We start from the raw sequence: 13,461 nt of genomic DNA, 5'->3' as shown, positions 1-13,461 counted from the left end.
GGGGCTTCCGACACCACGGCCACGTCACTGCCTTTACACGCAGACTTGACTAAAACACACCACTGCCTTCTCATTACCAGAGACCTCTGATTTGACTTCTAGAGATAAAACTTGAAAGTTGCCCTTCATTTATAGAGATCTGTTAGTAACCCACTCTTAGAAACAGCTCATCTTGAAGTTACTTTCTGGTACTAAAAACACACGAATCTGACTCGCCCACAATTTTTCTTCCAGAATCTCTTGAGATCTAATTACAAATGTGCAAAATGGCTGGCAGAAATGTCTACATTCTTTTTGTTGTTGTTGTTCAAAATCATGAAGAAGGGTAAAAATTGTAAGATAACGTAAGACTGAATCTCACCAGAAAAATGTGCAGTACTTCCTTTGCCCGATGCTAAACTGTGGATATTCATCCCATGGCTGGGGCTCATACTTGGACTACTAAACGGTCGAGGACTAACAGGATAACTGTCTTGAGACTTTGGACTTCGGCCTCCCAAACACCGTACTTCACTATCTGTACCATTCACCATTTCTATAAACTGACGGACTCTAAAAAGAGAAAACAAAAATTTATTTACATCATCTCCAGATTACTGTTCAGTTACCTAATAGCAGCAGATTTCTACCAGGAAACACTTTACCAGTCTGCATTCATCAGAAAGTCTGGCCTTTAGATGGCATACTAAAAACACGGAATATGGCTCCGTATACTGTACTGCCTAGAATGTTATTTAAAAGTTTCCCGAAAAATGAGAGTATAATGCAAAGACATCCTATCACCTTTAATCAAGATTTACTAAGAAACTGAAAATCTGTCTGTAACTATAGTAAACCAAAATGGACCTCATTTTTTTAACCTAAAATAATCAAAATAATATTTGCACTTGGACGCAAATCAAATAGTACCTAAGAAGGACCTGATGTAGTTTTATGTACACATCTACCTTCACACAAAATAAGGGCTTACTCCCCACATTTCCTCACCCCTAGTCCCATCTGCGACCTCTTAAGCAAACAGGCCACATTTAAACTTTTATTCTAAAGCAAAGTAGTTCTGTCATCGGGTTTAGCATTTCTGATCAATTTTTATGATCATTTCTGATCAATTTCTGATCATTTTTTATCATTTCTGATGCTTAAAAGTTTAAATCTTAAACTTAATAACAGCTGAATTTTAAGATAACAAAGATTCATACAACCAACAAAAAAAGCCAAATAGCTATTATTTATTTAGAAAAAAAATGAAAGAAACAGAAAACAGTAAGTGTAAGTCAGGATGAAAAACTAGAATCTTGTCACTGTTGGCAGGAATGTAAAACTGTACAGGGCTATGGAACTGTGAGGACTAATTTTCAAAAGATTAAACACAGAATTATCCTATCTTCCACAATCCCCCTTCTGAGCATATATGCAAAAGAATGAAAGCAGGAACTCCGACACAGATGTGCACACCCATTATGCTGAGGAAGTAAGGCAGTGACAAAGGACAAACATTCTATGATTCCATTTACATGAAGTGCTCAGAGTACTCAAATTCAAGTGTACAGAGACAGAGAGGAGAGTGGTTGCCAGGAGCTGAGGGGAGAGAGAGAAATGCAGAGTCAGTGTTTAACAGGTACCAAGTTTTAGACTGAGATCATGAAACAGGTTCTAGAAACAGATGGCTGGTGGTGGCTGGAAACAATGTGAGTGTACCAGAAACCAGGTGACTATCAGAAAGCTGTGCACGAAGAAATGGCAGATTTTATGATGTGTGTATGTTTACCGGGCATCCCTGATAGCTCAGTTGGTAAAGAATCCCCCTGCGATGCAGGAGACCCCGTTTCGATTCCTGGGTTGGGAAGATCTCCTGGAGAAGGGAAAGGCTACCCACTCTGGTATTCTGGCCTGGAGAATTCAGGACTATACAATCCATGGAGTCACAAAGAGTCAGACACAACTGAGCGACTTTCACATATATTTTTACTGCAATTTTTAAAAATGCTGCAAACTTACTATAAGGTATTTTACAAGAGAAAAAATAGATAACCCATCTTCTAAGTAAGAGTTTCACATTTTTAAAATACAGGGATACAATGACAGAAGAGCAAACACAAAGTAGAAAAATGCCTTCTACTTAAGAGTCCTCAACACGAAAGTGTATTCCCAACCCGGTACTTAAACGTGCCACATTACACAATTATGTCTAAATACCTGAAACAAGGTGAAACAAAAATTAAAGCTATTAAAGCAAGAAAATAATTGTGGTTACGTAACGCATATATATAATTAATATCACATTTATTAAACTCACTTTAATGTGAAAAGGAGATTGGGATTTCTTTCAAGTAAACTTGGATATAACTGTTGTGTCGTTTCAATGGCTTCTCCCATTCTTCCTGCTAACACCAATTTCTGAATTCCTATTTAGAAAAGGAAAGCAAAAGATAAATTTTATAAGACTAGAAAAGGAAACTTAGTAGACCCTCAAAAAATTAGTAAAAAATAATCTTTAAATTGTGACTGAGTCTGCACTTATTTTTCTAACTCAGTTTCTATTTTAAGGAGTATTTTCAGACAAAATAACCAATTAGAAAAACAAATACTTTAATAAACTATTAAAAAAATTCAGACATGTAAGTAATATAGGAAAAACAGCTGTTAAGCACTACTGATGTATTAAACACTGAGATGAAAAAGATGAGTATATTATGCCATATACTATGGTGATGGTCTCACGGATATATACAAACTCATCAGGCTGTGTAGCCTAAATAGGCATCGTTCTTCATGTCAACCATATCTCAATACAGTGGCTTTTAAAGAAAAGACCACAGGAGATATTAAAGAAGTAATATTCAAAATGTCTTATCAAATACTATATAGCCTTTTGAACCCAGTACTAAATGAAAATTAGCCTTTGAGTAAGACCTGAATTCAACAGCCACTGAATGAGCATGCCCTGAAGGTTAGAAGATGAGGATAGGGAAAGATTAAGCAGACATCTCCTGCTTGCTACAGCCTATACAACGTGGTGAGAAAGACAAGCATACCATCAGCTACAACACAACGTCATCAGTGTTTTCTAACAATCTCATCTATGAAAGTTCTGTTTGCATCCCTCTGCGTCCCTCTTGTCTCGTTTTTGTCTCGACACCCTCATCAAGCCACACTCTCCCTGAGGGACTAATAGCACCGATTTGAGGACAGCTAACTGTGGATCAGTTGTCATGCTGATTTGCCCCTGTTGGAACAGGCCCCACAGCACTGGCCACTAGCATTGGGACCTAAGCAATAAATACTTAAGACCAATACTATCTTAAATTTACATAGCAATTTAAGTGCAAACATCTCACACATTATCTCCACTAACATCTAATAATCATGGGACTACTTTACCTGTTGAAACACACACACACACACACATTCTTATTAAATGTTTACTTTCTGAAAGCTCAAGAAAACATTTTTAAAGAAAAAGTGGCAAACATTTTAACAAGAATTTTACCACAATTCTATCCTTCTACATCCAGAATACTACTACAGTCCTGTGAATTTTTTAAGGCAACCTTCAAAAATGTCAGTAAAAGACAATTTCAGAGGCATAATTTCAAATTAATAAATTTGAAAAAAAACTTTCATGAAAAAAAATCAGGTTTCTAAAAGTCAGTGTAACCAAAAACTATAATCTGAAAACACATGTTAGCCATGCACCACAGGTCCTTACTTTGTCTATTTTTAATGGAAGCTAATTCTTCTAGAACGGTCTGGTCTGTAGATCTGGCAAAGGCCTCTGCTGTGGCACAGTACCCATGGTGGACTAAATAAGATGAAACCATTCTTAAAATAAAAAGAAGAAACACACAGCTTTTAGTCAAGAGAATACATGCTTCATACTACAATTTACATACACAAGGTCTACCCTGGTGTTACAAAACCAGTCTATGCCCTGGGAACAATGAAGGCTTTAATTACCTCAGGTTCAAAATCAGTTCAAAATTTCATTTTGTCTTATTCACAGAGTTATTTCCAAAAAGAACTGCAAATGCTACAGTCAGTCTACTCTGCCTAAAAATAAGTATTACCAGACGATCAAGGACAAGAAATAACTTTGATTCTTAGCACTCCACTATCCCCAAGTCCTTTCCTATTATTTCCCACCCTTACTCAATCGTACTAACCATAATTTCTATTTTACCATTATCATGACTTACCCTAGTAAAGCGCTGGCATTTTGTAAAATAAAAAACAATAGATTAACTCTTCCTGTTCTGTAGTTTAACTCTTTGCAGTTCTGTCCACCAATTACATAAAACGGGTCACAAGATGCGAACACAAAAAATACGAAGGTGACCCCACAGACAGAACCTTCCGGAACAAAGTCTATGAGGGTGATCGTATTAATCAGTGAGAAGTCAGCCTTCTAATCTAAATCAGGTGGTATGTTCGTGCACAGGAGACAAATTCCTTAAACATGACTGATGAGTGAGTGACACTTCCAAAGAGCAAAACTGATTTTTTAAAAGCCAAGTGGTGTTTACAAGTATGGTATTTAGATCTAATGACAAAATGTTAGAAAAACCGCTGACTAAACAATATTAACTGAAATACCCAATATATCTATAAATATTCAACTCTTGAACCTGCCTCCATCTGGCGCTACTAAGGGCCCAGTAGAAAATGATATGAAGCAGTGGTTCAGGAAAGGGACCGAGCTGGCACTGGGAAATTTCTAACAAACGGATTTTTAAAATTTTATTTCATCTAAATGTTAGATTAATTTAAGAAGGTAGGGGAGAACGTTTTAACATGAACTTCCCCCAGTGAGGATCTATTTTGTGAGGAATGGGACAAAGGGCGCTCTCCCCGAACCCTGGCTGCAGGACTAAGGTAGGTGATGCTTCCCCCATAGCCACCCGCGATGCTCAGCGGGAACCACTGGAGAGCATGAAGAGACAGGACCCCAGAGAGCAGTCCAGCCCAGCTCACACTGTTAACTCACTGTGACCAGGGGATTCTGAGTCAGAGCCACTAGCCTTCCAACTGTGCAGGACAGAAACAGTGGTGTCGAGACTCTAGATAACAGCTCCGGGGAAGAAGCTCGTTTTCGGAATCATCATCCTACCCCAAATTATCTCCTCCAAAAAACATGACAAGTTTTACGAGATTTGCAAATTTAAGATTGTTCGATTACACAGACATTTAAGATGAGCTGTGTCAGACTGAGGGTATTTTGAATTTTCTTGGGTTAGATTATGATAGTGAAAATAACTACTGAAACTTAACAGTATTTATTTTGAAGTCTGCACGATTTGGAGTTTTAAGAGCTACTGCTATTCAGTACGACTGACATTCACATGTCATCTCGAGCCTTTCAAACAAAGGCGCAGTCTAAAATAGATGACTGTCACAGGGCTTGTATTTTCTCGCTGACTCCCATATTGAAATTCTACTTTTTCATAGAAAGCTGCCTAATAAAATGAATTGTAAACTGGGGGTAAAGAGTGAGCTGAGACAAAGGCCATTCATGTACAGTGCTCTCACTAACGCCCACTATCTGCGCTGCTGCTGCCTGTCCACCCTATTACACTGACTTGTAAGCATTTAAACTGCACTGAGGAATCTAAGCTCCACACTCACAGTCTCTTGATTTGTATTCCCTTTCCCTCCTCTTAAATGTCTAATAGAATATACAATAAGTAAATGGAGTTCTGAAAATTCTTTAGGCTGGAGATTTTTTGTCAGACAAAAAAAAGGGATCCAAGTAAACAAAAATAGCTGGTATTATTCTTACATAGTTACCCATTCACTGGAAAAATTTAGCCAAATCCTGAAAGGTGCAATGAGCACATCATGTCTGTACTCCACTAAAATACACCATTATTCTGATGTTTATTCTCTCTGAGCAGTAATTATTTTTTCTCCTAAGTGTTTATACCACTGCTGAACAACACAGCCAAGTTCCTGCCCCAAAACCACAATGTGAATTCTGCAATCTAAATTACATTTCTGAATTTATCTTCTGCACTGGCACTATTGATAGCTGAATCATGTAACTTGTGGAAACTGTCAAATCCCATTACTAAGGACAGCAAATGAATTAACCTACACGATCTAGTGTCACTTTATTTCCTCCAGCAAATTAATACATCAGATAAAATACAATTCGGGACGTGTGTCACCAAATCAAGCATTATTAATACATTAAGATCATTAGGACACATATGAAGAGATACACAGTCTTTCACACTGAAAGGCTGAAATGTTTTACAAGAAACGTACTCTTGAAGACGTCCCTGCGCACCTCCCCACTCACTTCTGTATCATGGTCTGCCACTCCCCTTCTCGGTCTCCGATAGGAAAGCGGTCTATCTGTGCCTGCGTCTTCGTTCTCCACTCTCGCATGTAATCTTCTATATCAAACACGAAAGGGTGCTGCCCAAAATTAGCATCGACAACTTCTCCTGGTGTCTGGAGCCCCACGGTTGGATATAAATTTGGCTGTAAGACAACACAGTTCACTAAATATCCATCCCTTTTATGTTAAAAAAAAAATTCATTCTTTCAAATGCTACCTTTAAAATTACAGAATTGCAAATCTGCTCCACAAATATTTTAAGATCTCAGTCAGAAACTAGTCGAGGAAGAACTAAAGCAAATGATCAAGAAGAATACACAGCAACCTAAGCTACGTGTTTATTCAGACCATAGGGCATTATACTGCTAATAAATGGAGGTGCTTCTAATAAATAAATTCTTGCTCTTAAGAATATGTCATACAGACTCAGGGAACTGAAACAGGGGCTCTGTGACAGGCTGAAGAGTGGGCTAGAGGGAGACAGGCGAAGGTCTCGGAGGGAGGGGACACGGGGGTACCTATGGCTGACACTTGTTGATGTATGACAGAAAACCACACCATTCTGTAAAGCAATTATCCTTCAGTTAAAAAATTGGAAAAAAAAAAAAAGTATGTCATACAATAGAGAGATTCAAGCATAACTCATGTTTATCCTCTTATGTACGATACTGCGATGCGCTTCTAGAAAGTACACGTGGAAGCTGATTACCACAGAAGAACATTCTAACTGGGCATACACTATTTTAAGTTTACTAATTTCTATTCTCTCTACATCTAGAATGCCTTTATTAAGGAATGGTATAAGAACTTAATTATAAGCCAAACAGTGCCTTTAATAGAGATTCTTTACATAAAAAAAATAAAATGTACACATTTCCTGAAAGGATTTAAACATTCAAATTCATAAAGAAATGCATTTCCTCCCAAGATATACTCTAAGACTTGAGGGTGAAACAAGTTCAACAGCTTCAAAAATTTGTACAGAAAATACAGAAGTCCTTCTATTGGCCCTATCACTAGTTGTCACATCTGAAGGGAGAATAAGTTACTGAATGTCTACTAAATGCCCGGGTTTAATCATTATAATTACCCTGTTAAGTCATCATCATTGTTATTATTTGCATTGTGAGGATAGAGGAACTGAGGACTGGAGTAAATTAACGTGCTCACAGCTGTCCTATACTATGGCAGAGCTGGGACTGGAACATAGGCTTATTTAACACCGAAATCTAAGTTCGGTGTACCTTTCTGTAACTCCAAACCCTACTTCATCTTCAGTCTCTATATTTATGCCTATTTCGTTGCTTTAATGATTATCACAGGTATCTTCAGTACAAAATCAGGTAAAGATTAAGAGAATATAATGTGCGGAAATATAAGATGCTTAGATAGAATTTCACTGCAAAAAGCTAAGAAGGTATTTTTAAACTCAGGTGACCAATCAAGCAACCCAAATCAGAAACAGAAGGAGTACTGTGGTAATATATTGAGAAAGACAGTCACACTGGGTTAGGGAAATAAATGGTAACACAACACTCACATATGTATTGATTCTTAATAATCAACAAAACTCACAAGTTAATAGAATTTTACGGTGAAGACAAGTGAGATACTCATTATAACCTTCTCATTTCACCAATGAGAAACGGAGATTTAAAGAGCTTGCACGGTGTCTCCAAAAGCACCAGTTTGTTAATGACACGCAGAAAGGGAAACTCATGGCTCCACTCCGAGCACAGTATTTTCATTAAAGCCCGTTACAAAATTGTGACATAGTTTAAAACAAAAGTATTTTAAGCCAAAAACTCTATGTCAAGAAAAATGAAATTTATAGAGAAAAAAATCTGCCACGCATTATAAGGACCAATATTCTAAATACAAAAAAATAATCTCAGAATATAGGAAAACAGAGACTACTAGTTCGTCTGCTCAATGTTATGTGGCAGCCTGGATTTGAGGGGAGTTTGGGGAGAGAATGGATACATGTATATGTATGGCTGAGTCCCTTTTGCTGTGTACCTGACACTATCACAACATTGTTAATTGGCTATACCCCAATACAAAACAAAAAATTAAAAAACAAACAAAATTACTAGCTAAAAACAATTTAATTGGCAATAGATACATAGGCAATTTGAAGAAACAAGATGATTAAAAATATAAAGAGATACAAATTGAATTTCTTAAATGCAAATTAAAATAAGCAGATTATTTTGCACAACAGATTAAGATTTTAAAAGCTGAGAATACCCAGTGTTGATGAAGGCTGAGAAAATAAGCCCTCTCATTCACTGTATACAGAAATAGGAATCAATATAACCTTGTAAGAAAGATATTTGGCAAAATCTATTAAAACTGACAAGACAATTTTACTTTACTTCTTTCTTTCCAATTTGAATTGCTTTTATTTCTTTTTCTTGTCTGATTTTGAAATTATAGATTCAATCTCCTTGCTGGTAATTAGTCTTTTTCTTGTAAGAAATTAATCCTACAGAAAAACAAACATGTGCAAAGATATATGTCCTGCAGCATTATTTTTAATAGCAAATAAAAAATTAAAAAGAATGTCCATTCACAGGTGGTATGATACACCACGATCAGGGAAGCTCAGCCCCCACTGACTTTAAGATCTACCATCATTTTATGTGTAAGCAGAAACACTGTCCATTAAACGGGGACAGGCCATGGATTTCTAGGATACACCCCATTTCATAAATGTCAAATATGCAAAAACATACATCTTTAAATCGTTGCAGTGCATCTTACAGTAAGATATTATAAAAACAAGCAAAAAGAAAGCGTTAAAAATGTGTATACTGATGCCGAAAGAGGCGCAATACACATCACTAAATGAAGAAAGCAAGCTACCAGAACAGTGCCTCAACTACGACCATCCTCTTCCAGCTGACAGTCACGGACGTCCTGGCTAACGTAAGTTTAGAACAGATCTCGAAGGGCATACACTCAACACAATCATCACATCTAAAGATGGTGAGGTGAGTTGGGGAAGAGTGATCACTTTGACAAACATCTCCAGTTTTCAGAGATGTAAAACACCCTGTGGTTCCATAATAGGTAAGCCTTTTTTCTGTAAACATCCCCTCCACGGAGGCTGACTGCCATGACTGGCTAGTGAAGGATCACAGGTGGTGGGGACTCTAAGAGAAAGACTAACTTTTTCTTTCCTTTTTAAGTAGAAGAATGATATTTTGTGTGTGCAAGTCCCAGAAGATCTCACAGTCACAAAAATAAAGAGCTCTCAGAACCACTGTGTTATTAACAGAAAACTTACAACCACTACCCTAACCACCACTTTACCCACTGAGGCAGAAATGAACATCCCCCTTGGCTAATTACAGACAAGGCAAAAAATATAACTGGTGATTCTAAAATGGGACAAAAAATGATCAGAAGGCAACCCCAAACATTCAACGTATCTACAACCAGCTACGCCTTTTTCAAATGATCATCACTGTCTATCAGTGAGGAACAAAATCTGCTAACTGACAAGTTGATTTTACTTGCTTAGTGCCACAAAAACTGGGGGAAGAAAAAAAAAGAAAAATCAAACCAGCTACATATGCCCTTTCTCCAAATCCATGTGACACGGAGAGTTTGAGCCAAACATCTGCAACAAGACTGGGCTACATGGGCCCTCGCACCCGCACCAACACCCAGCCGCCCCCACCAGACGCTCTTCTCGAAAGCCTCTCCTTTCCACTCACCCAAGGGATCACCCCCTGTCCATTCAAGGGCAGGATCACGGCTACTTTCCCTCTGGATATACAACATCCCCTGCTTCTCTTGCTATTGTATCATTCTCAACAGAAGGCAAACACCCTGCTAATAACCCTAACAATGAACCCGCCGGTCAGTTCTCAGCCCGTGTGTCGCGATACATCTCAGTGGCATCTGACACGCTGACTTCTCCTTCCTTCTGGGTAGATCTTCTTCAGTTGGCTCTAAAGAAGGACACCCCATTCTTAGCCCTCCTCCTGCCCCACTCACTGGTCGCTGCTTCTTAATGTCCTGTTTCAGGCGTACAATAAGTGATACCGATCAAAAGTCTATTAATAGATTTACATATCTGAAGAGATCAGTGAATATAAACTGTCAGTCCTAAATGATAAGAAAGCGCTGTATCAGAGTTTATTAGTCCCCACGCCCTTTAGGGCTAGGTACGATGCATATGACAACTGATAGAGGCTTAGATGTGGGGCGTACGGGGTCTAGAATCGAGCCGCTCCTCCTGTCTCTAGATGCCGAGTCACCAGCATCTCCTGCCGGAGTTTCTGCAGCAGCCCCTCGCAGTCGGCTTGTCTCTGTCCCTACTCCCCCAGCTGCCGCCTGCTGGTCATCCAGGTGTCATGACGGCTAACCCTCTGCACTGCCAGTGTACTTCGTTCAGAGTAAGCGCCCAGGTGCCCACAGTGGGCCCCACCCTCGGGTCTGACTCCCACCGCCTCAGCCTCTCTACCTCCCTCCGCGCTCTTCAGGCGCGGCCCCTGCACTCCCGCCTGAGCGCCGGGCCCCTAACTGCTCCCTCTGCCTGGAATGTTCTCCGTGCCCTTGCTTCCTCCAAAGATTTTGCTCAGCAATTACCTTGAACAGTGGTGAGCAAACTGTACCACCTGGGTTCTGTCTTTGGTCCTCTCAAGTGCTACTGTTTTTCCTCCTTTAAAAAGTATTTAAAATTTTAAAAATATTTTTAACGCATTATTTATTAAGGTCCTCAACTTGAGCAGTCCGAGAGGACAGAAACCTCCATCGGTTTTGTTGAATAAAAGCAAGCACAGAACTCGCCACACAGTGGCATCAATAGACGCTGAATTAGTAAATGACTGTCATACAGCCGTTTACTAAAAAGCCCAACAATAAAAGAGAAACATATTTCAAATGAATCCACAGTGATACTAAAACGTGTCTTCTAAATAAACATTTCCGATTTGGTCCTCAGCCACAGCTAAGTTCCCCTGGGCAACGGTGCCCAGTGCAATTTTGGGCTTACTTTCTGATGGTCCACACCAATGGCAGCTCAAGAAAGGCATCCTGGTCTATGTGCAGCATGGCTTATAAACTTAATCAATAAGACTGCATTTTAAATGTGAGTAGTACTAGTTTCGATATACTTCTTTTAATTAAAAATACAAAACTACTTTTACAAGAAATTATGTCTTACCGGTAAGTCGGTGAAAGCGATACCTAAAAGGAAACGAAAACGGCATTAGAAGTCGTTTTTCAAAGGCAGAGTGTGGTGACAAGCTGAATTTCTCACCGAAAATAAGGGAAGACATAGCAAAGGATGAAAAAAATTAAAAAGCTAAATATAAAATAACAAGACCAGTTTTTCTCTCAATAACACTTATACAGGTCTGAGTGAATGCCATCCTGTTTCAAGCTCATGACCCTTGTGTTAGGGACACGCCAATTTTATTTCTGGGGTACAGTTGTTGTCTCCAGGATTTCTGAAATGGTTTCAGATATATATTCAAAGCTATGTGAGGAACCACAAAAGAAAACTGGTTGCAAAATAATTAATTTAATTTCTGACTGACACCTAAGCTGCTTTATCCAGCCTTGTTATTTAAATCTTCCTTACCTAGATTTAGCTTTTAAATAATTTTAAGGGAAAAGGAGACTTTCTGTTACAAAAAGGGGTGAAGAGAAAATATAGTAGCCTTGTTTACTTTAAGAAATTCTCATAAAATTACATTCTCAAAGTTTTGATCACTCTAGAAAACAAAATTAATTCCTCCTTCAAAGGACAAAGATACAGCTGAGAATGTCTCTTAAATGCCCTCTGACAGTAATTTCAACAGTCATGTACCAAATACATTTGAACAATGGCAACATCACTGGAATAAATCTACTGACATCCCAAAGTGATGATGTAATCACCCTTTAAATATGCAAATAAACTACTTAGCTGAAAATAAGATAATAAACCAGATATTTCTACAGGACCTCAGTCATATGTTTAAAAAGACTGAGCTCTATAATAATGGGAGGGGTGGTACTGTTGAGCTGGCTAATCACAGTTCTTCAGTTTAAACACACATTAAGACAAAATGAAACCATGCCAGCATCCCTCCCTCTATGGTGATGATCACCACCTAAAAAAATGAGGGCCCTTCTGTTGAAACATTATCTTTAAGGTCTCTTCCCAGTTGAGGGTCTGTGGCTCTAGAGTTGTGCTGTACCACCAGAAAATACAACTACCTGACTATTCATTAAAGTAATAAAGTTAAAAGGCAAACTGACTATAAATCTCTACTATATACGCCTTGAAATAAATGTAAAAATAGTGCTTTGTAATTAAAATACTGTTTTATGACTGCTAAAAACCAGTAAACTCATACGTTAACTTGTCAAAAGTGAAAACATTCAGATTACCTTTAGTTTCATTAATAAACAGAAAGTAAAGTGATTGTGGGCCAAACAAATTTGAGAATTTATCCTAAAAATTTCAGAAAACTAAAAAGAACAAAGAAAATAGCAAGAATAAATAAAACATGACCATATATAATTTTACCACCTTTCATAAAACAGCAGCCTAATCACTTTTCTTCAAAAATGTCTATCGATAAAGACTGTCTACATTTATATCGTTTAAGCAAAAATTTACTTTTGTCAGTAATTAATGAGATCCTTCCTCACTTTACCAAAATCTCTAATGAAATATCCAACTTTATTCTATAGAATAACACTTTTGAACACTGTCAAATATATTAAACACAACCTATACATGTTCGGACCACAAAAATGGCACTTTAACAAGCTGAACAATTATTTAAGTTTTACACAGAAAACAATTTTTTCCCAACTTCCTAATCTGATTATCAAGAGACTTTTAGAAAAGTAACCAACTGAAGAATGATAACAAAATTTAAAAATACAAATAAATTAACTTGCATACTGAAATATTTCTCCTTTAATTATTTCCTCAAAACCCTTTTTATTTCTCTCTATATGGTAAGTAAATATCCATCTTGAAAACCTCCATGAGACAGAAACTAAGGATGTACCAAGCTTTGGGGCACAAATTATCCACTTTGTGAAATACGAAGGAAAAGTAGCTGAGCAATGTTTTATCTTCTACGTGCTAGAATCTGGTCCAGAGA

The 13,461-nt window shown here is 37.9% G+C and overlaps 1 protein-coding gene across 1 annotated transcript in view; it reads right to left on the bottom strand.

Moving 5' to 3' along the window:
* The window catches only part of RANBP9 (RAN binding protein 9), a 71,407-nt gene that overhangs the window by 16,121 nt on the left and 41,825 nt on the right, over window positions 1-13,461 (bottom strand). Inside the window, exons 5-9 of the mRNA XM_069562997.1 lie at window positions 11,520-11,542; window positions 6,299-6,483; window positions 3,710-3,822; window positions 2,297-2,405; window positions 362-552 (exon numbers count right to left, since the gene is read on the bottom strand). Of these exons, the coding sequence (XP_069419098.1) occupies window positions 362-552; window positions 2,297-2,405; window positions 3,710-3,822; window positions 6,299-6,483; window positions 11,520-11,542 (621 nt within the window). The remainder of the gene's footprint in view (window positions 1-361; window positions 553-2,296; window positions 2,406-3,709; window positions 3,823-6,298; window positions 6,484-11,519; window positions 11,543-13,461) is intronic.

This window comes from Ovis canadensis, chromosome 20 (assembly GCF_042477335.2).
Source record: "Ovis canadensis isolate MfBH-ARS-UI-01 breed Bighorn chromosome 20, ARS-UI_OviCan_v2, whole genome shotgun sequence".
In the NCBI taxonomy this organism is placed as follows: domain Eukaryota; kingdom Metazoa; phylum Chordata; class Mammalia; order Artiodactyla; family Bovidae; genus Ovis; species Ovis canadensis.
Note: the sequence above shows the minus strand (reverse complement) of the source record. Positions and strands in the feature narration are given on the sequence as shown.